This window comes from Drosophila grimshawi, unplaced genomic scaffold, assembly GCF_018153295.1.
Source record: "Drosophila grimshawi isolate 15287-2541.00 unplaced genomic scaffold, ASM1815329v1 contig_311, whole genome shotgun sequence".
In the NCBI taxonomy this organism is placed as follows: Eukaryota; Metazoa; Arthropoda; class Insecta; order Diptera; family Drosophilidae; genus Drosophila; species Drosophila grimshawi.
In genome coordinates, this window is record NW_025063098.1 from 19519742 (window position 1) to 19541355 (window position 21614).

Below are 21614 nucleotides of genomic sequence, written 5' to 3' on the forward strand. Positions count from 1 at the left end.
TACATATACATACACATTTATATATAAAAAACAATTACAACTAGAATTACGAATACGTGTTTTGGATGTCTCAACATTAAAATACATAAATCGATAGATACATATACAGTTGCATATACATATACACGTACAGATAAAGATACAGATACATTCACACATATAGCAAAACATTAAGCGCTCAACAACAATTTAACTATTTATTGCATATGTATAGGAAGGCGCCGCCGCTGCAGTGTGCAGCGTGGCAATTAACAAACATTTCAACACATATATATATACATATAAATATACATAAATATATATATATGTATTTATATATATATATACACACACATATGCACTAAGCAATCTCTGTTCAATAACTAATCCTAGTTCCTTAATTACAAACAGCATTCGAATTAATATTCTACACTCCAATCGAGCTCATCATCGTACTCCTCCTCCTCCTCCTCCGCGTACTCCTCGTCCTATTTCTCCTGTTCGCGATGCTCCCGCTTGAAGCTCCACTCAACAATCACGAAGGCAACGGTGCCAATGGTGCCCGTTACCACCAGAATGGCCAACTGAGTATACAGCCCAAAGTGCGCCGAGTAGAAGAAACTAATGGCCGCCGCCACGGATTGGGTGAATTTGAAAAGGGCAAAAGCGCCGACAGGATTGTTGACGAACTCGCCACCCAGCATGGAATACACCTGAGTATTGAAGCAGGCATCGCCCAGGCCCAAAAGGAAGGCACAGACGAGAGCGATTGCCGGGCTCGGTGGATCCAAATACGAAATATCGGTGGTATCCTTGAACGGTGCACTATTCGGCAGATTGAGGAATGTCAACAGATAGGCAACCATATGCATCACATAGCCAGCAATGACAATCGGATCCCGGCCAAAACGTGTCGTCTTCGATGCCAATATGCCAAAGAAGCCGCCGCCAAAGACCTCGCCAACGCCAATGCATATCCCGACGAGGCCAACAATCTCCTTCGGCGTTGCAGCGATTTTCATGGTGAATCCAATGGACGAACCAAAGACGCCGCTAAAGAACGATAGCTCCAGTCCTGTAAAAAAAAAAAAAATCAATCGTAAATTGGTTAAAGATGAGAAAAAAGTTAAAACTTTGAGCAGTTGAAGACTAAATATTAAAAATATATTATTCTATTGACAAGTTTTTAAAATATGCAAGAAATATATGGGAAAAGATTCAAGTTTCGATCTTCCGATTGATTGTCTACAAATAGTTACCACGGTAACTATATAATAAAGTTTACAGTTTGCAGTTAAAAGAGGGAACTTCCTCATAGCTTGTGACTTGAATCTTAATGCTGAATAAGACTATATTTAGCTGATATAACATCGCTATGCAAGAGCATAAAATAAACATTGAAATCGCCCCTCAATCCGCACCTGTGTAGAAGAAGGCCAAGCTGAGCAACAGCATTCGTTTGGTGCAGAAGAGTTTGCCGGCCAATTTCAGGGCATACAGAGCCTGGCCACAGCCCGTGTGCTGTTGCTCCAGTTCGTTGTCCTGCTCCGCATTGCTGGCCATGAAGCGCAGGGCAGCGAGGAACACAATGCCCAAAACGGCCACCGCTGTTAGCACACCAATGACCAGATTACGTGTCTCCTTATCGATGTGCGTCTTGTCCTGGAACTGATAGTACACGAAGAGATTGCCGAAGAACATGCTGCACTGCAGCAGGGCCCAAAAGATGCCCGAATTCCTTGAAATCGTATCCGAATTGCTGCACCTCGCCAAATACGTGCCCTGACCCGTCCAGGTAATGGACGCACCCAATCCGAGCAGTGCACTCGCCACATACAACAGCCACGTGGATGGAAACAGAAATGTGATCATGAAGGCGCTGCAAGAATATTATTTGATTATTTCAATATTGCTGACTGCTGAGTGCTCATTTTCAATTCATACGTGTAAGTTGCGGCACCCGCAACCATTGCCACCCGTGGTCCTGTGAAGGAGATGAAGGACGGCGCCAGCCAATTGGAGAGCGAGAAGAACAGATAGAGTATGGCCAGGCTTGTGTAGCCATCGCCCTTGAAGCTCTCATCCTCCTGCGAAATGCTGTCCAATATTGTTTTCTGTGTGGCATAAAAGTATACGAAATTAACATTTAATTTAGTTCTTTTTAATTTGTATACAAAAAAGGTAGACAATATCAAAGCAAGCCAGCCAATAAAGTCAATAAACGAATTTGTGACTTGAAAACGATCAAATTTGCAAAGCATTCGCCTAAAATGTCACGCACGAAACGTGTTTAAGTTTTATATGCATATATATAATATATATATATATATACTATATATATAGTATGTATGTATGTATAATCACTTCCATTTCTAGTCTAAGCATTTCCTGTGCGGATGCGGTAGTGGGTAGTGAGTTGTGGGCGTTGTTTTCATTTAGGCCCGGATTTTGTCTCTATATAATACATACATCAATTGGCCGTCTATTTATATATATGTTGATAAATATATATATGTATATATTTAACGCAATTCTTGGCTCAGCTGTAAACGGGTTTACTGTTGCAAATTCAAGTGCAATGACAGCCACAAAAACAGCAACTGAAAATTCTTGTGTGGCTGGCTGCCTTTTAGCCACATTTCGCATTCATTAATTGCTTAACTTAGACGAAACGTGTTTTTATGCACAAAATTTTCCACTCTTAAGGATTGTAATAAAAAAAATATTCAAAAAAATAAGTAAATAATAAATTGAGATAACGATATCTCGGCAATTTGACTCTGACCGCAATTTGATTTGCATTGAGTGCTTTTTGCACTACTTGCAACTGGCTTAGCTTAATCCTTGGGCCAATTCAAGAGCCAATTCAAGTTGTCAACCGACAAATTGGCAATTGATAGTTATCAGCAGCACAACAAGAACTAAGATTACAGCCCTTTTTACATCATGTTTCATAAAATCTACCTTGAAGCTTTAGATTAAAAAACTGCAAAAATGTATGCATAAAATAAAAATGTGTTTGTTTAAATCAAAATAGCTGATAAACTATTGATTATAAACAATTGATGGAGAACTTTTTGGAAATACATAATTTTTAATTATTGTAGAATACAGAATTTTAACTTTATGTTTGGGCATATAAAGAAATTATAACTTGGAAAATATTTTTAATTGCAACAATTAATTGAATTGTTATATAATGACTTTCCCAAATTATAAATAGCTGTTATCGGAGGCATAAGAACATATTTGTATACTATTGGTGCCATTGGAGTGATCATAAATAAGCAATCAATTCATTGAGTGAAACGACAACAATAAACTGATAAGAGAGCTTGGCCTGTAATCAGTTCAAAGACATCCATGGAGCACATGTTTAATGAGCAATTCAAAAATAAAGAGTTGCAGTCAAAAAGTCACAAAAACTGGGTTAAGTTTTAAGCCAATACTTGAAATGCATTTACTTTTCTTCTTCTTAAGAAATAAAAAAGCCAAAACAAATAAAATATCTGCAACAATGTGAAAGTCAATGGTCAGCCATATTATAACTGTAAACGCGTAAGCCGGAATTAAAACCATATCGAAACCTATTGCAGAGATCCGTTATTTACACATGTATGCGTGTGTGTGTGCATGTGTGTGTGTGTGCATGTGTGTGTGTATGTATGTGTGTGCATGCATGTGTGTGTGTGTGAGTGTGTGTGTGATACATGTTACGCAAAAATCAACTGGTGCGACAACTCTCAATACGAACAATATGAAATAGAGAAGTGGAAAAAATGCAGAAACAAGTTTTATTTTGTATTGGTATTTTTTTTTTGGCAGCCACTTTTAACAGAGGGGAGTTGTGGAGGTTGTGGGGGAGGGGGGCATTGTGGGCTCGTCTATTGGCGCACCCTCTTTTTGGTTGAGTAATGACGTTGCAGTTTGGCGCCTAACGGTTTTTATGCTAAGCCAGTGGGACATTTTATTGTTTGGCATACACACATATGTATATGCATACATAACATACATATGTCGGTGTGTGTGTGTGTGTTTACATGTGTAAACAAATGCATACAAATGCTGGTCAGCTTGACCTTGAGTGTATACGTGTGTGTGTGTGTGTGTGTGTGTGCAGAGTGTGGAACTTGCGATTGCATTGACATTGAAAGAGTTTTGACTTTGATGCGTTTGCAACCTAAATTGTATGCAACAATATGTATTTGATTGTGCAATCATGTGGAAAAATTTTTGAACTGTTTATTGTACACACCGACAAAGTCACGCAAATTGCGTTAAATTTTCAATTTGGCTTTGGCGCTCATATAGCTATTTGGTTAATTTAACAAGTTCGTTTAGTTTTCTTTAAAATTCGATTTTATTAAAAAAAAAACTGTAAAAAATTGAACTGTTTTCTTGTTACTTTTGCCAATCCCTTTTTTCGTCGTTAATTGAGCTGTTTTGTTGATGGGCAGCACTGGTGCGTAAACAAACTATACGGATCTTCAACAGCTGAACGAATGATTAACAGTTGGAACGTGAGATTAACAGCTGTACGAACGCTGCTTGCTAACATTGTTTAAACATGTTCACATGTATATATATAAATACAAGATAAAACCGCTAATTTGAGCAAGCAAAGTATTTGAGAGAGAGCATTTTCGCTTAATAATTGATGCACTGTTCTCCTTTGTCTTGCTCACAACTAGCAACAAATAATTAGTTCAGTTTATAAGGAACGCGTGCTGGACTATTTGATTGGATAAGACGACAGCAGTAGTAAATGTTAGGCGCATTTTAGCTGTGGATAGATTACGCCATAAGCCAAGGCCTTTTGCGCGCTAAGTTGCTCTCTAGCACACACATACTTGGATATATAGTATAGGTATATGTATTGTATAAATTGCTACGATTTTTCGCTCGATTGTTTTATATTTGTCAATAATTTTTGGTAAGCGACTTGGAGAACGCTCAGCTTGAAATTCCAGCTAACTTCGATTCAATTCAATTTAAGGCGTAGTAAATTATCTAACAAAAAAATAACTTGAGGGCAAATTGGCATAACTTAAAAGTGAGCGTGTTATGTGATATATATATATATATCTGTATATATATATATATATATATATATACAAATACAATCTATAATTTATGTATACTTGTGTAACTGCCGAAAAAATACAAAAACAGAAGACAAAACAGCAAATAAACGAAACACTCAAATCTGTGTCATAACGGTTTTTGTTTAATCATTTCGAGGGATCATTAAAGTTTCGAGTTTCGAGTACTTTTACAGAATATTAATGATTTGTCTTCAATTCAACGCCTTCAGTTTTAGATCGCTTTCCAAAGAGCAAAAGATATACAAAATGCTTAGCATACTCAATTAAAAAAAAAACAAAAAACCTGAAATTTCAATAAATCAAAGCAGAGAAAATAAAAGTTGTTTTGTTTTTATAGCACACAGAAGTTGAAATACTCTTGCAATTAATATTAAAAAAAAAAACAGAAATTTTCAGCTGTTATCAGTTGTGTGTTTCTCATTCAGATCTATTAATTTGAGTTGAGTTTTGTGAAATGAATTTGCCAAGAAATATGCAACTGATAACAGCTAAAAATTTGAATTTTTTGTCGTTCGTGTTGATAACGAAACACAGTAATAATTTATACACCAAGAAAGATCGAGTTTGAATTTAAATGCAATTTGTGATGAATTTCAAAACTAATAAACAATACAATAAATAATAAAAAAGAAAATAAATTTCTGTGTAAAGTTGTCAAATAATTCACAACCTGCAGCACAGTTTACTTCTCTACTATACTAGAAACGACCTTCATTTGAGCACAGTTAACAGTTAACTCAGCACGGATAAGGGCGTGAATAAACCGTTACAATTGACAAGTGAATTGACGCATTAATGAAGCAATAGCTTCATAATACACACACAAACGCGCGCACACACACACACACATACATATATAAGTCAACAAGCTTTCTTTGTGCTGCACAAGCATTGAATCTTTGTAAATTCATATTCTTGATATTTAATGACAGAAGGAGGCGAAAAAGCAAACACAAACACACAGACAGATTCGCATCTATGTATCTATACTGAGTAAATATAGGGTCATTCTAACACAGAAAATTAGCCTGCTTTAAAAAGGATCAATAAAAAAAATTTTATTAAATATAAGGTCTTTTTATTAGTAATAAAAATAATTTAAAACAAAATTTCTTCTTCGTGTTGCCTATTCTTGTCTGCATTTTCTCTCAGTGCAGAGTACATCAATTGTTGTGGGCGTTTACTTGCTATCAAAGACAGCATTTCCCTTTCCATTTTCTTGACATTAAAAGCCCCACGCCAGGCAGCTCACATCTGCCCTTTGACAAAGTTAGTTGACTCTCTTGGAATGTGAGTTGACTTTTGAGCTCATCAATTGCATTAATCAAATTGATCTCTGTTATGTGCGTGGTGCTTGTGAGTAAAATGTTATCAGCTGGTATGTGTTATCGTATGCAGTAGTTATTAGATGCTGTTATGATTTATGGTGGTGTGTTCCAGGTCCCCAAACGAGATTACAATAATAACATGTCTGAGCAATCTGTTAGTTTTCACAGAAACATAAATCAGTATAATTTACTCAAATGGTAATTGAGTGAAGAGCTTTCTTTGTTCACAGTAGTTAATATGCACATATCTATATATATATGTGCATACATGCAAGTAAATCTAAGCAGATGTATGTATCGAAATGTGGATGGGCGTGTGTATGTGTATGTGAGCGCATGTGTGTGTGTGGGTGGGTGGTAAAAGCGACTGACAAACGACGACGACACGTATGCCAAGGCTACTACAACGTCTATTGGCAAGGACAAGGACGAAAATAACCCTATATGAAGAGTGGAGGGTTGTCAACACAACGCCAACGCATACATGCACGCACTCACACACACACACACTCTGAACTCACCTCGATGTTACACATTGTTTGAAATGCCGTAAAGACAAACATAAATCCAAAGCCGAGTATTATAATCATGACGAATTTCATATCCATTTTGTAGGGTTTTTTAGTTGTTATTTTAGTATCTTTGTAATTAAACGATTGTCTTTATTTGTTTATTTGTTTTTGTGCATATCAAACGCAACGCACTTGACGTCACAGCAAGAAGAGGAAGAAGGCGGAAGGGAGCGAGGCGGAACGTGAACGACTGTTAGTTTAGACAATGTTGAGCGCGGGTAAAAACCAAAACAAACAATTCGTAAATTACAATTTACACGAGCATAGTTGAAAAACACCTGCTTAATCACTGTGTAGAATATACTTATACAAAAAGCAATGCAAAATAAGTTACACGGAAAATTAAAACCGAAAGACACCAAATTGTTTGGCGTTGGGTTAATGTGTATGTGATGAGGTTTGAGAGTGGATTGAAACCAAAAAGAGAAAATGCCATGTGTAAATATACACAATGTTATCTACAATACAAGTAATGCTATACTCAAAGTGGCACTGTTAACTTCAACTGTCGGTAAAATCACAGGTCTCTCGACTCATCAGCCGACCTCCACACCTTAGTATTTTTCTTATCGATTTTTAAAGGGCGGTTGAATGTGGGGAATTTCATTGAAATAAATGGGGAACTATATTTAATGAACAATCGCTGCAAGATGGCAGTTATGACAGTTGTGATAATGGATTTTTCCATAAATAAACCCATTTGCATAAATTCTTATCTTTGCGACATTATTCTACATTTGTGTTCTATTCCCGATCGATCCATTTCATTTAATCGATAGTTAGAAAACTAAACTAGTTTTGAATTTTTGTAACGCAATTGTTGAAAAAAAGTTGAATCCGCGAAAGTACAAATAAATTCTAACAGTCCGTATCAGTTTCGTTCAGCTTAGGATTAATCAACTCAATCGACTTATATTCTTTCAATAAACCCGAATACAGCGAGTGACATTCTCGGCAGATTCCTTTCTCCATAAGAGATTGTTTCAATTTTGACTTGCGTTTCCCTTTGCCCTGCAATCGTTTGATCGACATTTCTCTGCCCTTAGAATTGATCTTTAATCGGGTGATCCTGGGTGTGTACCACTTCAGAATGTGCCATATGGCATGTTCTTGGCTGCCGATGCAATCAAGGACGCCCAGTCGGGTCATATTATGCAGCGATTCATTTATGATTTCATTCAGACGGGGATTGTTCTTAGATTTCTTGCTCCTCAATTGCTTCTTCACGGACTTGGTGATTTCGTTGACGGACGCAAAGCCGCATTCCGAAGATTGTATTTTGACAACAGCATTGAAAACCTGCCGATTGATATTCCTCGGCACATTGAACTGATCCATTCCGAATTATTGAAATAATAATTTTGCTTTTTAGGAATATTTATTGTATTATTTTATGGTTTTGTTTAGTTATGTGCTGCTCTGGATGAACTTGGAAACGTGTTTGAAATTGTTTTTGAACTAGTACTGACTGAACTGTGAGTAAAAGGCAAAGTTGACTTGGATGTAAAAGCTAAAACGAGATTCTTAATTTTATTGACAACATTTCTGCAATCTTCAAGTGTTTTTTTTAGAGCATTTAAGTTCTCTTAGTTTGTTTTTTCTAATATAGATCGTTTATTATACTGTAAACATATTATTTATAATGATTTCGTGAGTGTATACGTGTGTGTGTGTGTTTTTGGTTTACTGTAAACACTAAAATCTATTCTTCGTAGGTTTGTTGCAGGTATGTAGTATCGTAAGTAAACTGAAAAGTTATATTTATCATTTTCACTCATTGAACTCAAAAACTCTTTGCTTGTGCCGAACACCGGAACTGTGAGGAGGCTCCATTGAACCGCAATTACAATTTGTATATAATATGTAGTACATGTTGTATGGAATGTGTTTTGCATATATATAAGTATACATATAAAGATAAATTTGCTATTCGCCTTCCGGTTGTTGCTGGGGTACTCCGTATCCCGACGCCCGCATCCGAATCGGTGAACTGCATGAGTCTCCAAATAGCAAATAAAAAAAAAATGTGGAGCGACAAAACATTTCCAGAGCTGGTTTAACACAGACGGTACAGAGTTATCGATAAACAACAGATATTTATCATTAACATTATCATTTCTTAAAATTATTTAAAGGGTTTTCATCTTTCATCAACATTATTGCTGCTTTTTGAATATTTCTTTAGCTGGCATGCGTGTAAAATGGAATTTCTCTTTTCTTTTAATGTATTTTAGTTTAATTTTTCAGTTTCTGATTTCTAATCTCTTTCCGATTTCTTTCAATTCATCAAATCAACTTGATTGTAGCTCTTGAACTTAGTTCATCATTTATTCGCTCTTTTTGTGTGTTATCACTGCATCATCAATCTCCTCCTTTAGCTGATCCTTGTCGCCCCAGCCCCAGGTGGCGTGGGTGCCATCGCCGGTGCGCTTCACACGCTTCTTAATGATGTCGGGGGAAACACTCTTTAGATCGTAGGCCCATCCAATCTTGGCAAAGAAGTCAATGAAACCCGTGGTCAGATTCAACGAGTAATTGCCAAATTCAGCGGTCTTGTAATCCCAGGGGAACACATGATGATAGTTATGCCAGCCCTCGCCAAAAGCAAGTACCGCAACCGAAATGTTCTCCGATGGATTAATGAATCTATAAGCAAATTGAAATCAGTTAAATAACCAATGCAAATATGAGATTCAACAACGGTCCACACTCACTTGTCATAGGGACGGCCACCGAACTTGTGGGCAGCACTATTCACCAGCCAGGTCACATTCAGAATGAAGCACCAACGGAACATGGTAGCCACAAACCAGGCATTCACCAAAGTCTCATCCCAGAAATACATGGGCGCAATGGTCGGCAAGATGAAGCAGGCCAGAGGCATCAGAATCATGTAGTGTCTGTGGCAATAAGTTGAGCAAATATTAGTTATATAACTCGTGATAGACGCATATGACGATTGTACCTCTTCTGGAACATCAAGACGGGATCGGCACGCAAATCGGATAGGTCGACACCCTTGCCCTTGGCCTTAACCTCGGGATGCTTCTTGCACAGCAGCCAGCCAATGTGCGAGAAGAAAAAGCCGCGCGTGGCATTATGGGGATCAGCATCCGTTTCCGAGTACTTGTGATGCACACGATGGTCACGGGCCCAATGGTAGGCGGCATCCTGGAAGGCGACCGTGTTGAAGATCACCAGCAGCACGCGCAGCGGCCATTTAGCCTTGTAGGAACGATGGGCCCACAGACGATGAGCTCCAGCCGTGATGCCCAGGCCAGAGACCGCATAAAGAGCGAGAGCTGTACGTATGTATAAAGTTATAGTCAAATTAAATACGTAATAAATATATTTAATTATTAATATCGGTGGAGGATAATGCTTTAATATATTGTGGACAACCACGAGGAATTTCTACAATTGCAAATTGTTAATTATTCTTTTTCACTTCATCGTGTAGATTATGTGGATGATCCTTTACAGTACGAAGGGCATAGGATTCGTTATTGTCATCGCTGGCAGTGAGCAGACCGAGAAGCGTCAAGTTATGCAAGGATTGCTTGATACAGTCATCTAAACGATGCACAGGATTCGAGTTACGCATCGAATGCTTCACTGCCAATTGTATATCGGACAATGGCGCATAGTTAACGCCATCAGATTCGGTAATATATTGAATGGCTTTCAGCACATGTCGATTCACCTTGCGAGGCACTTGAAAATCATCCATTTTGCATACGTTTGTGTTGTAAATTGCCTAGCTCTGCTAGTATTAATGTATAACTAAATTATCGGATTTTACAATGTGTGTTGACAGCACTATTTGATACTAATGTGTTTTTTGTACCCAGGTTTTTCTTTTTTTAATAGAGTAGAGTCTCATATTATGTGTGTATATAGTTAATCAGAAACGATTATATATATGCATATATATATTAGAATTGAATCTAAAATATGGGTACTTCAATTATTGTATAATATATATGCCTATATTTAAAATTAACATATACATATATATATATATTAATTTCGATCTAGGTGGACTATAAGTACGCGACTTTTGGCTCAATGTTATCAGCGCGTCCAAATTTGAAAACAATGCTGATAACCTCGCAATTGAAATGCGCGGCACGCTCCACAAAGATGTTGAGAGACAACAATGAAATGAAATTCAATTCAATTATTTAAATAAGGCACTCTTCACTTACCCAGTGCACCTGTCTGCCATTTGGCTGAGGTTAACATCAGCCAGGCGCCATAGACAGCGGCCAAGTGCAAATAGCCAAAGAGGATGATATTGCGCCAGACCAGTTTCAGTTTGCGTCTGTCGGCCTTTTTCATGGACACGATGTCCTTGACGAGGCCACCATCGATGGTCTCCGCATCGCACTCGAAGAGCACACCGGTCGAGTCCTGTTGCAGCTTCGTTGGATTCTGCTCCGATTCAGCTGCTGCGGCGGCAGCGGACGAGATCAGCGAGTCGGTTATCGACTGGCCTCCAGCGGTGGCGTTTGGCGGCATTCTGTTGTACCAACTGCTTAAAAAAAAGAAACACTTTTAGCTTTCAAGTAAATTCTGGGGCAAGACAATTAACTAAGTAATTTGGCTAAGCTGAACTTGACACGATTTTTCTGCTAGACATCCCAGCCAGGGTTGACGCCCAGCAGTTGTTTTAGGCTCGTCTAAAATTTATGGAAAATAAAAACAAAAAACACAAATTTCGTCTCTATTGAATTTTATTTGAGTGCAAAGCTAACCTTTTTTACTGCGTCTAGTTAACTAACTGAACATCTTAATTTTACATTTACCCTAATTACACAGATTATTTTGCACTTTGTCGCCATGTATAAAATAAATATGACCTAAACGTTTACAGGTAGCCATTGAACTGCGAGTCAAGCTGAACAATAAAAAAATCAACACAGTGGCAAATTAGCATTTTCGCTAAGTATATTCTCCTTTTTTGTATTTGAAATTAAATGATTTTAATAGACAATTTTAGTTGTATATTTTAAAATGCATATTTAAGTTGAATGCAATTAACTAATAGCTGCAAATTATTACGAGGGAAGGCTGTACGTGTCCTTGCTAAAGGATAACTGTTAATACACAATAATTAAAGTGCCGGCAACGGAGCAGTCGCACCAACACTAACACACTCAAGCATCTCCCCACACACACACACATAAGAAAAGAGAGAGCTAACTGCAATTCACACCCATATACGTATACACATACACATGTGGGTCACTGGGCGCCTAGTGTAAAGGCCACGCCATTAGGTTATTGGTGTACGTGCCTGGCCGTGGAAAATTTTGCAAACAAATATATTGATACATCCACAAATACCCACACTCAAGCAAACGTAAAGAATTATAAAATTTTTGCATAAAATTCACACAGCAAAAGCTAAATGCCCTGCTGTCTTCGTATTGGTATTAGTGTGTATTAATAAAACTGTGCAATGGCATCACTACTTTACCGTTTCTACGTTAAACAAGCGCGTCTTTCACAACCTGCCAATTGGGGGTTAAGTTTAAAACTGTTGAGTAGAGAATTCGCGTAAAAGCAAGCGACTAGGCAAGCAGCTGCTGAGAAGCTTTTGCTGTCGTAAGCTTCACTTGGAACGCTTGGTTAGCTGTGCTGGCAACAGAGCTTTTTACAGGTGTGCAGACCGATTAGAAAAAAAGACACAAATCGACTGATTATTAAACATAATTCAGGGTCAGGGTTTTATTTTTATATTGTGCCTATAGCCGTCCACATTTTTAATCAATGCTTTTAAAGCTATTCGTCAGTCTAATAGTCTGTTAATTAGTCATAAATCTGATGCAATTCTTTCAACACAAAGCAAAATAATAATAAAAAAAAACATGTAATCTAACATATGGTTTCTAGGGTGGAAATTGCGGTGCAAGCTTGTACTTAAGTTACACACTTACGCACTTATATGCATGCAAATTTAAGAAACGTGTGTATGCATGTATGAGTGTATTGTATATCAAAACATTGAAATGTGAACCATACGTGGTGCTAAAAATCATACGATGTCTGCGCCATATACAAGCTGCTGCTGGACAGAAAGAGCCAGAATGACAGCAACACTAAATTCAGATGAATTTGTTTGTGTGCACACACACATGCATACATATAGATAAATACATACATACATACAATTTAAAAGAATATTTAGAAAAAGAAGAGCTTTTCTAATATGGCGCCTTAAATGACAGCGCACTCAGATTTCACAAGCTCTCTCGCTTTCTCTCTCTCTCTCTCGCTCTGTATATTTCTGCCTTTGCCATGTCAGAGAAACAGCTGTTTATTCTTGCGGCGAGAGTTGCACCACAAAATGTAGCAAAAAAAAAAAAACCGGCAAAGCCTCTACCGGCGCAATAAACTTTTAACGACTTTGTGTATGTTTATAAAAATGGCCGCACCCCGCATTTGTTAAGGCCACATGCTTTTTGGTATTGAACTTGAAATGTGTGTGTAGAAGTAGCCCTGCTGGCGACAATGCGCTCGGCGTGGGAGATAACGAGATAGAGAGAAAGAAAGAGGGAGAGAGGAATGAAAGCTCATTGCGCTGACCGGCATGTCACGTTGCAACAGCGTGATTCGTTCCACTCGTAACGCGGAAATAAGCAGTTCGCCTTTTTGGTCAGTTTACATCTATGCGCTATTATTTGCTTGTGCCCAAATAGGCAAAGATAGTTTTTCCGTTCTCTTGTTAAGTGTGACACATAGTTCTAACTGTGTTGCATTTAATTAGACTCAGCAATGTTTATTAATGCGAAGTCAAATAAACAATGCATGAGCGGCACATTTTATTTATTCAATTAAGTTAAGAGTTCGTTTCACCATTTAATTGTAAACAAATAATTTGCGATTCAGTGAAGTAAAAGTGGATTTGGATTAACATAATGAGGTGCCTCTGTATATATGAACATATATTATATACATTCCTAGGGAGAACCCCTTTCCGTAGAGGCAGCTAAATTAAATGTATCGATATATATATATATATACACATATATATTTTTTAAGTATGTTTAATTTTCTTTTCGTCAAATTTTGTTATTGGTTGCAAGCGCCTTTGCAATGTGTATGCATATTTATGTGTATACAAATTAACATACATTCGGAATAAGAATGAGCTATCATTGTATTAATGTATTTTTCATTGACTGAATGGTCTCGACTCATAGCAGTTAAATACAGGGTCGATTAGCTAAAGGCCCCAAGCTAACTTCGCAAGACCTGCTCTGCTGTGTGTGCCTAGGTCTTTAACCTTCAGCTTCAACAAGCAACTTGTGGTAGATGCTGCTTTGACCGTTAAAGTACAGCCTTCATAACTTAAGACAAAACCTAACTTATAACAAAAAAAAAAAAAAAATCGAAATTTGATTATTGGCATGTCTCGGAAGATCGATGCTTTGGCGCAGGAGATATTCTTTTATTGGCTCACTAAGCCAACAAAACAAGAATAAAAAATAGAGAACACAAATATATAAAATACATATATATATATGTATATAAACTTATTTACTTTTTTTTGTGGTAGTCTTTTTTGCTTTGTTAATGCTTTACGTAAACACTTGCAAATCCTGTCGCAATGAAAACTGCTACTAACCTGTTTGGTTGACAACGCTGCTAATAAACTTTGCTTTTCGCGCTATTCCTTTTAGGATATACAAATTGTAGTGTCGCTGATTTTTCACAGCTCAATGTCTATCGTCGACACGTCCGCAAGCTCGGCGCTTTCAACTTAAACTGAGAGCAACTTGAGCAGTGTGGTTATTATTTAAACAATTTTTTTTTTCGCTCGTAAAACTTTCAGCGCTGGCAGCGATGCAAACTTTTACTGCTCTTACGGCTGGCATACGTATTTATGTATATATATATATATACATATGTATGTGTGTGTATACATATACAAACATGCATTTGGCACGCATACATTAATTAAGGCATACTAAGAAGACGACGAGTAGTCAGATTTGCTCGTACACATTGTATATATAGAGGATAATCGCTAATGGGTAATGAATGAAAATTAGGCATATTAAGCTTTAATAGGATCATTTACAATTGTAATTGACCAAATGCAACCAAATGCACTAATTGCATAATTTGATGACAGCGCAAATCAACTGAAATTCTATGTTAATCAATGCACTATGAACTTCATTTGTATCGTTAACAAGATAACCATTTGCTTATCATTCACGTGTAGAACAACAATTCTATTAATAACCAAGTAATTGATTATCAATTCCAGCCAGCCATAAATGATTTCACTTTTGCACTTTGTACAATTTAAAAATTTTCAATTAGCAAGTAACAAAGTAAGTAAAAACAATGACGACTTTAAGTGCCACAATTGTGTATTATCTTACTGAATGTTACGCACCAAATTTATGTTAAGTTAACTAGTGGGAATGTTGGTGCGGGAGTCATAGTCATAGAATAATGTTGTGTGATTGGAGCGCAAGCGATATGATGCCCAGCTGTTGCTGTAACAGGTAAGATATCGTAAACGATATTCTGTCACTGTCAGCTGTTCGTGCAGCTGCATTAAATGCGAATTCTGCATAAATAAGAAAAAAAAAAAAAGAAAAAAACTGCGCAGTGTGGAAAATTCTGAGGCAGAGGAACTCTTAAAGTCAAACAGATTAAAAGTGATAGTAATCATTCTAGTGTCAATCGTTGATTGACAAAACGTAATTACAAACTGTATAACAATAAATACATTCTATATTGAATAATTTTTTACATTTTCAAATCAACCACGTGATTAAGACAACGTACGAGGGTAATTTTCATTCGTAACCTTCTGTCATTGAATGCAAAGTGATGTCACTTCGAGGACGTGATGCGCATCATTTGGTGAAAACATTGTTCTAATCAGATCACAATTGCTAAGCAACGCATTTGCTTATGCGTTTAGTGTTGTTGTTTTAATCTGCGCTGTGAGCATCGCACGCGTTCACACATTTGCTTCAGATGTTTTCGGCAAATTATGACAAATATTTGTTTTCAACAAGAGTGAATATAAAAAAAAACACACACACAAAAACTTACTTGATAAACTCTTATAACAATTTAGCGGCTAAATCCGAGAATATGATTATAGATTATGAAATGTTTTTGCTTGCGGTGGTTTTGTGTCACTTGATAGAAAAAGCAAATATCGGCTTTACTGAAAATTTATCGGGTATCTATCCCATAAAGCCGAACTGGGTAAAATATGCATCGATAATAATTAGTGATATTTGAAAAAGTATGTTTAAATATTTTAATACTGTTATATTTGATTAATGTATTATGCTTAGACCTGATTCTACAAAATTATATCGATGGGTTTTTAAACACTGAATTTGAACAACACAACAATGCTATTATTTGTCAAAAATCAAACCAAAATAACCTATGCCTAAATAATAACAAAATTCATCGATAACAGTTTGTGGCCCGATGACCTATCGTTGCTTTGTTAATGCTTATCCACTGACGTCATAAGATGTTACAACAAGAGAGCGACGCAGTCGAGCAGCCAGATGAAGATCGTAATAAAGAAGTGGCTGCCGTTGAGAAGCCGTCGAAAAAGGACAAAGAGAAGGTTGACAGTTTCATAAACAAATCGTCAGAGCTTCGCATTGCAGTTCATGGCATGTCCTCGCTAATTAATACGCGTCTGTCCAGCGAGGCACTGCAAACATGTCTCGCACTCATCGAGGCCGGAGTGCATTCAAAGGCTCTGGCTGACATCGTCATGCACATCCTGGACGACAATGCCAAAAGACAGGAAGCGGAGCATGGCAATACACAGCCATAAACTAATTGCGTTTCTCATTTCAATGCCAGACAATTTTTGGACGTAGGTTCAGCTGCTTATCAGCAGCTGCAAAACCTGCAGACTTTGACGCATAAACATTGCTCCATTGATTGCGATATCATTGTTATCATCTTGCTTATACACACAAATATATATATATATGTTTATTTATAATACAGACTAAAATAGAAAACTTTAATCGGCTTATTAATTTTGCCTTAAGGTAGATAACAATATAATCGAATTAAGCGAGGAAATATTGCACTTGGACTGAGATAACTAGTTGGACTTCTTGTCCAGCACGTGCAGCACAGATTGGCCATCTTCTGGCGTTAGATCCTTGTCGCCCCAGCCCCACAGCTCGTGGCTACCATCGCCGGTGCGACGCACTCGCCGCTCAACCGTCTCCGGTACGACGGACTTCAGATCATAGGCCCAGCCAATTTTGGCAAAGAGATCAATGAATGCCGTTGTCATGTTTAGTGAATAATTGCCCCATTCCGCTGTCTTGTAATCCCAGGGGAATACATGATGATAGTTGTGCCAGCCCTCGCCAAGGGTAAATAACGACACATAAGGGCTCTGTGACGGATTAATGTTCCTGTGCCGCAAGAAAGATTCGTTAGTGAAAGGCATCATTAGCATCAGCGTCATTAAATCAAATCTTACTTGTCATATGGGCGTCCACCGAATTTGTGGGCGGCGCTATTCACCAGCCAGGTCATGTTCAATTGCAAGCACCAACGGAATATGGTGGGCACCAGCACGGAGCACAGCAAGGACTCGTTCCAGCAGAGCATGGGTATGCAGGTGGGCAAGATGAAGCAGGCCAGAGGCATCAGTACAAAGTAGTGTCTACGGAATATATGGAAAATGAGTAAATTGAAACGGATTTTATATATAGGTTTAAACTTACTTTTTCTGAAACATCAAGACACGATCGGCGCGCAGATCGGATAAATCCAGGCTCTTGCCCTTGGCCACCACATCGGGATGCTTCTTGCAGAGCAGCCAACCGACGTGCGAGAAGAAGAATCCACGCGTGGCATTATGAGGATCGGCATCCGTTTCGGAGAACTTGTGATGGACACGATGATCACGGGCCCAATGGTAGGCCGCATCTTGGAATGCGATCGAATTGAATGCGACTAGAATCACACGTAACGGCCACTTGGCTTTATAGGAGCGATGGGCCCACAGACGATGTGCTCCACCCGTGATGCCAATCATGCCGGCGCTATACAGAAACATCGCTAAACATATATAGAAATTATGAATATATATCTTGGGAATGTAAATATGTAAATGAAGTACTTACAGAAGACGATTGTTGCCCATTTGGCCTGCGTCACAAGTAAATATCCGCCGTATAATGCGGCCACATGTACGTATGCAAAGAGCACAATATTACGCCACACCCATTTCAATTTGCGTTTCTCGGCGTTCTTGAATTGAGTAATATCCATGGTCAAGCCTCCATCGTTGGTGTCCGCATCGGCCTCAAAGAGCACTCCCGTCTGCTTGGAAGCTCCTCCAGCGCCGGACTGGCTCCCACTCAGCACCTGGTCTTCGGGGCACGTGGGCAACGCATCTGGCGGCGAACTGATTGCATTTGGCGGCATCTTTAAAGTCTGAAATTACATGTTTTTATTTATTTAGATTATATATTGATATAAGTGAATTTCAATAATGTTTGATCTTGAGAATATCATCTGATTTTTGCAAATCGCTGAAATGCGCTATCAGCTATCAAAGTATACGCATTTATTATACATATTATAACCACTCACAGATGGCTTAATCAGTCTATCTATCTGTCTAGCTATTTGAACTGAGCTGATCCCAAGCAATTTTCGCCTGTAGACATAATACTCACTAAACATACGTGTTTTTTTGTGAATATTTTGAGAGCGCAATTTTAGCAAGTAACTTTTTATTTGGGAATAAAAATATGCCACAATTAGCAAAAATTAAAAAACAAAGAAAACACTTAATACAGTCAACGCTCGTAAGCAAGAACTTTCATGAGAATTATCCATAAATTGGAATTAATTAAATTTAAATTCAATTCAATTCAATTTCGAATTTTAGGCACTATTATCGAGACTCACTTGAAACTTAGCTAAAATTATTAAAATTGCCCACAATTTAGATTTTATTCTTCTTTTTACTCAACGCTTTTGAATTAAAACTTGAAAGTATTCAAATTATCCACAAGCTAAAATTAATGTAATTTATTTTTCTTTTGCTAGTTCGAATTTTAGGCACTATTAATTTCTTATCCCGACTTACTTGTGGCACCAAAGAATTCTTAATTATCACTGAAAAAAATGCTTACCTATTAATTTTATTTATTTAATTGCCAACATTGGTTTTGCACGTGTTTTCGCAATGTCAACAAAAACACCAAACGAGAAATAAAACACTCTAAATAATTACTTCTTAGTTAATTGAAGAATTCCTAAACGAACTCAACTCTTTTTTTGTTTTGTTTTTTTTTGCTTACCTTTATATTTGGAGAGATGAGTTTAATATATTATTGAACGCCACCCTATACGTTTTAAATATCAGAATTGATTTGAAATAGTAATATGGATTGCTTGCAGTATTTATACAAAAAGCGATCTTTAATTGTCATTAGATCTGAATGACGACTGCAATCTAATTGTATTTCATCAAACAACGCATTGCTCTTGAACTGTGGACAAAAAATCTCGTAGGCGCACTGAAACACATGTTCGATTCTGGAGCAAAGTGCAAATAAATATCGCTCAATCTGAATTGATCTGAGATTTTAGCCGGCTTTCGTTTGTGATTCATAGTTGAGATCAACTCGCTACTTATAACATGAGCGCCATCTACACGTAGTGTTTAATATAGGCGACATCTAGCGTCCAAATTGGGCACTCATTTTAGAATATTCACTTTTATGTTTTCAGATAAGTTAACAAAATGATTAATGTTCTTATGGATTTCAATAAATAAGCAGTTCATCACTGGCTATATGTATTCTTCTATATACACAGCATTTTAAATTAAAGATTTCGTTCATTTGTCCTTTGGCTTTTCGGTTGAATCGGTTTCTTCGCTTGGCTTTTCGCTTTTCTCATCGGCGGCTTTCTTTGATTTCTTTGGCGCTGCCTTCTCGATCTCTTTCTGTTTCTCTGCCTCAACGATGGCTGCCTCCTCCTCCTGCTTCTTGGTTTCCTTATGAGCAGCAGCAGCCGCAACATCCTCATCATCCCAATCGGCCATGGAGCGATCACGCTTTAGCCACGAGTGCGTCGTGTCTGCCTTAAAGGCTGGAAAGCAAACACGGATTTCATTTGAATTTGAAGCAAACATTGGAAGGATTATCCACTACTTACTGTGATTGAACCACTTGATGCCATTCTGCATGTCCTCAATGATCTCACGGGACGTGTACATGACCTCGTTCTGCACCGCCTGGTGGAACGTCGACGTCTCAAAGGCGGCCGAGTAGACGGAGTTGCGATCATGGTTCAAAGCACGCTGCGGAAACTTGGCCAAGCAATTGGCCAGCTCCATGGCATGGCCCAGGGCCGTGCCCGTGGGCACAATTCGATTAACCAGTCCAATATCGTGTGCCTCCTGGGAGCCGACCGGTCGTCCCGTCAATATTAAATCCAAGGCACGCGACAATCCAATCATCGCCGGCAAACGGACAGTGCCGCCATCCAACATGGGAACACCGAAGCGACGATTGAAGAAGCCCAGCACAGCGGACTCCTCCATCACGCGCAAATCACACATCAGTGCCAATTCCAGGCCATTGGCTATGCAATAACCGTTGATGCCGCACACAACTGGCTTCTTGATCTGGCGACGTGTTGGGCCAACGGAACCCTCGGGGCGCATCAGAATATCAACGCTAATCTCCTCCTTCTCGTCGGTGCTGATCTCGAGAATGTCGAAGCCGGAACAGAACGAACCACCCACACCGTAAAGTACCGCCACCGGCGACGTGTCATCCGCCTCGAAGGCGGAAAAGGCCTCGCACAGCTGGGAAGCGGTGCTCGAATCAATTGCATTGCGCTGCTGCGGACGATTGATGCCGATCAGTGTGATATTCTTGTCCTTGTCGATGAGTATACTCTTTGCCGGCTGCTCCTGCTCCGTGTCTGCTTTAGCCGAGGCATCTGCAAGAGCAACAATTGCATTTGCCATCGATTGTTAAACATTATGTCACGTTGTGTTTACCTTTGTCCAATCTATTTGTCGTTGCCAGTGTGCGGCGTGCAGCTGTGAAACGAACTTGCCGGCTTAACTGCTGGCCAAGCTGCCGTCCAAGTTTGAGGAACATATCTTTTTCGAGGCTGTTAAATAGTTTGTACCTTTAATTTGGGTTGCACGTGAGCTTTACTCCTTGGTAATTCAAAGATGTTCAATTGTAATTCGCAAACACAATTTATGAATATTGTAAAGAGGGCTGCAATACGTGACTGCTGCTCGCTTACAGGGCTGATGTGCGTCTGTGAATAGTTATCGATAGTAATTTTAGAGACGAAGCCATAAAAGTGTCTGAATTATTCACTCTACAAATGGTTGTTAAATTACAAATAAGCAGGCTACTGCACCTGTTTATTTTCGGACATCAAAATAGTCGATAGATAGTAATCTAATGGCTCCGTTATGTTTTTTTTAAGACATCCAAATAACAGCGTTAACTAAAATTCAAATGCACGTTTTGATGTTATAAGAAGGCTAAAAGAATTTCTTTTCTTCATACGTAGCTTCTAATAAATAAATATTCTTCGAAAACAAAATACCA

The 21614-nt window shown here is 38.3% G+C and overlaps 5 protein-coding genes across 10 annotated transcripts; 1 reads left to right on the forward strand and 4 right to left on the reverse strand.

Annotated features, from left to right (window-relative positions):
• Positions 1–22: 22 nt before the first annotated feature.
• Positions 23–7367, reverse strand: LOC6567416 (UNC93-like protein MFSD11). Its single transcript, XM_001993674.3, has 4 exons — positions 6934–7367; positions 1924–2093; positions 1401–1858; positions 23–1054 (listed from the first exon to the last, which is right to left on the reverse strand). Exons 1-4 carry the CDS (start codon positions 7018–7020, stop codon positions 468–470), a joined length of 1302 nt encoding a protein of 433 aa, XP_001993710.1. The 5' UTR covers positions 7021–7367; the 3' UTR covers positions 23–467.
• A 1917-nt stretch (positions 7368–9284) lies between these two features.
• On the reverse strand, positions 9285–16132 carry LOC6567487 (acyl-CoA Delta-9 desaturase). 4 transcript variants are annotated; one of them, XM_032740262.2, is made up of 5 exons: positions 16069–16132; positions 11193–11518; positions 9950–10286; positions 9699–9884; positions 9285–9630 (listed from the first exon to the last, which is right to left on the reverse strand). In XM_032740262.2, the coding sequence occupies exons 2-5, from the start codon at positions 11503–11505 to the stop codon at positions 9312–9314; spliced, it is 1155 nt and encodes a 384-aa protein (XP_032596153.1). In that variant the 5' UTR covers positions 11506–11518; positions 16069–16132; the 3' UTR covers positions 9285–9311. The 4 variants fall into 4 exon arrangements, with proteins under 4 accessions (XP_032596153.1, XP_001993708.1, XP_032596152.1 ...); XM_001993672.3 differs by lacking the exon at positions 16069–16132 and adding an exon at positions 14618–14862; XM_032740261.2 differs by lacking the exon at positions 16069–16132 and adding an exon at positions 14618–14856 and having other exon boundaries at positions 11193–11521.
• On the forward strand, positions 15612–16996 carry LOC6567486. 2 transcript variants are annotated; one of them, XM_001993671.2, is made up of 2 exons: positions 15612–15799; positions 16451–16996. In XM_001993671.2, exon 2 carries the CDS (start codon positions 16508–16510, stop codon positions 16820–16822), a length of 315 nt encoding a protein of 104 aa, XP_001993707.1. In that variant the 5' UTR covers positions 15612–15799; positions 16451–16507; the 3' UTR covers positions 16823–16996. The 2 variants fall into 2 exon arrangements, with proteins under 2 accessions (XP_001993707.1, XP_032596155.1); XM_032740264.1 differs by lacking the exon at positions 15612–15799 and adding an exon at positions 16202–16267.
• LOC6567485 (acyl-CoA Delta-9 desaturase) lies at positions 16972–19388 on the reverse strand. Of its 2 annotated transcripts, none has more exons than XM_032740260.2 (5): positions 19329–19388; positions 18141–18453; positions 17739–18075; positions 17492–17677; positions 16972–17423 (listed from the first exon to the last, which is right to left on the reverse strand). In XM_032740260.2, exons 2-5 carry the CDS (start codon positions 18442–18444, stop codon positions 17102–17104), a joined length of 1149 nt encoding a protein of 382 aa, XP_032596151.1. In that variant the 5' UTR covers positions 18445–18453; positions 19329–19388; the 3' UTR covers positions 16972–17101. The 2 variants fall into 2 exon arrangements, with proteins under 2 accessions (XP_032596151.1, XP_001993706.2); XM_001993670.3 differs by lacking the exon at positions 19329–19388 and adding an exon at positions 18613–18708.
• Positions 19389–19794: 406 nt separating this feature from the next.
• Positions 19795–21361, reverse strand: LOC6567484 (probable enoyl-CoA hydratase echA8). The gene is made up of 3 exons (XM_001993669.3): positions 21044–21361; positions 20191–20982; positions 19795–20124 (listed from the first exon to the last, which is right to left on the reverse strand). Exons 1-3 carry the CDS (start codon positions 21144–21146, stop codon positions 19871–19873), a joined length of 1149 nt encoding a protein of 382 aa, XP_001993705.1. The 5' UTR covers positions 21147–21361; the 3' UTR covers positions 19795–19870.
• Between the last annotated feature and the right edge of the window lie 253 nt (positions 21362–21614).

Coding starts and splice junctions, on each gene's coding strand:
- LOC6567416 (XM_001993674.3), bottom strand. CDS start 7,020: ATGGATATGAAATTCGTCATGATTATAATACTCGGCTTTGGATTTATG. Junction 2,094..6,933: donor AAACAATGTGTAACATCGAG/GTGAGTTCAGAG, acceptor TATGCCACACAG/AAAACAATATTGGACAGCAT. Junction 1,055..1,400: donor CTTGGCCTTCTTCTACACAG/GTGCGGATTGAG, acceptor TTTTTTTTACAG/GACTGGAGCTATCGTTCTTT.
- LOC6567485 (XM_001993670.3), bottom strand. CDS start 18,705: ATGTTTAGTGAGTATTATGTCTACAGGCGAAAATTGCTTGGGATCAGC. Junction 18,076..18,140: donor ATGGGCAACAATCGTCTTCT/GTAAGTACTTCA, acceptor ATATATGTTTAG/CGATGTTTCTGTATAGCGCC. Junction 17,678..17,738: donor GTCTTGATGTTTCAGAAAAA/GTAAGTTTAAAC, acceptor TATATTCCGTAG/ACACTACTTTGTACTGATGC.
- LOC6567484 (XM_001993669.3), bottom strand. CDS start 21,146: ATGTTCCTCAAACTTGGACGGCAGCTTGGCCAGCAGTTAAGCCGGCAA. Junction 20,983..21,043: donor GACAAATAGATTGGACAAAG/GTAAACACAACG, acceptor TTGCTCTTGCAG/ATGCCTCGGCTAAAGCAGAC. Junction 20,125..20,190: donor CATCAAGTGGTTCAATCACA/GTAAGTAGTGGA, acceptor TTTGCTTTCCAG/CCTTTAAGGCAGACACGACG.
- LOC6567486 (XM_001993671.2), top strand. CDS start 16,508: ATGTTACAACAAGAGAGCGACGCAGTCGAGCAGCCAGATGAAGATCGT.
- LOC6567487 (XM_032740262.2), bottom strand. CDS start 11,505: ATGCCGCCAAACGCCACCGCTGGAGGCCAGTCGATAACCGACTCGCTG. Junction 9,885..9,949: donor GTCTTGATGTTCCAGAAGAG/GTACAATCGTCA, acceptor TTATTGCCACAG/ACACTACATGATTCTGATGC. Junction 9,631..9,698: donor GGTGGCCGTCCCTATGACAA/GTGAGTGTGGAC, acceptor ATTTGCTTATAG/ATTCATTAATCCATCGGAGA.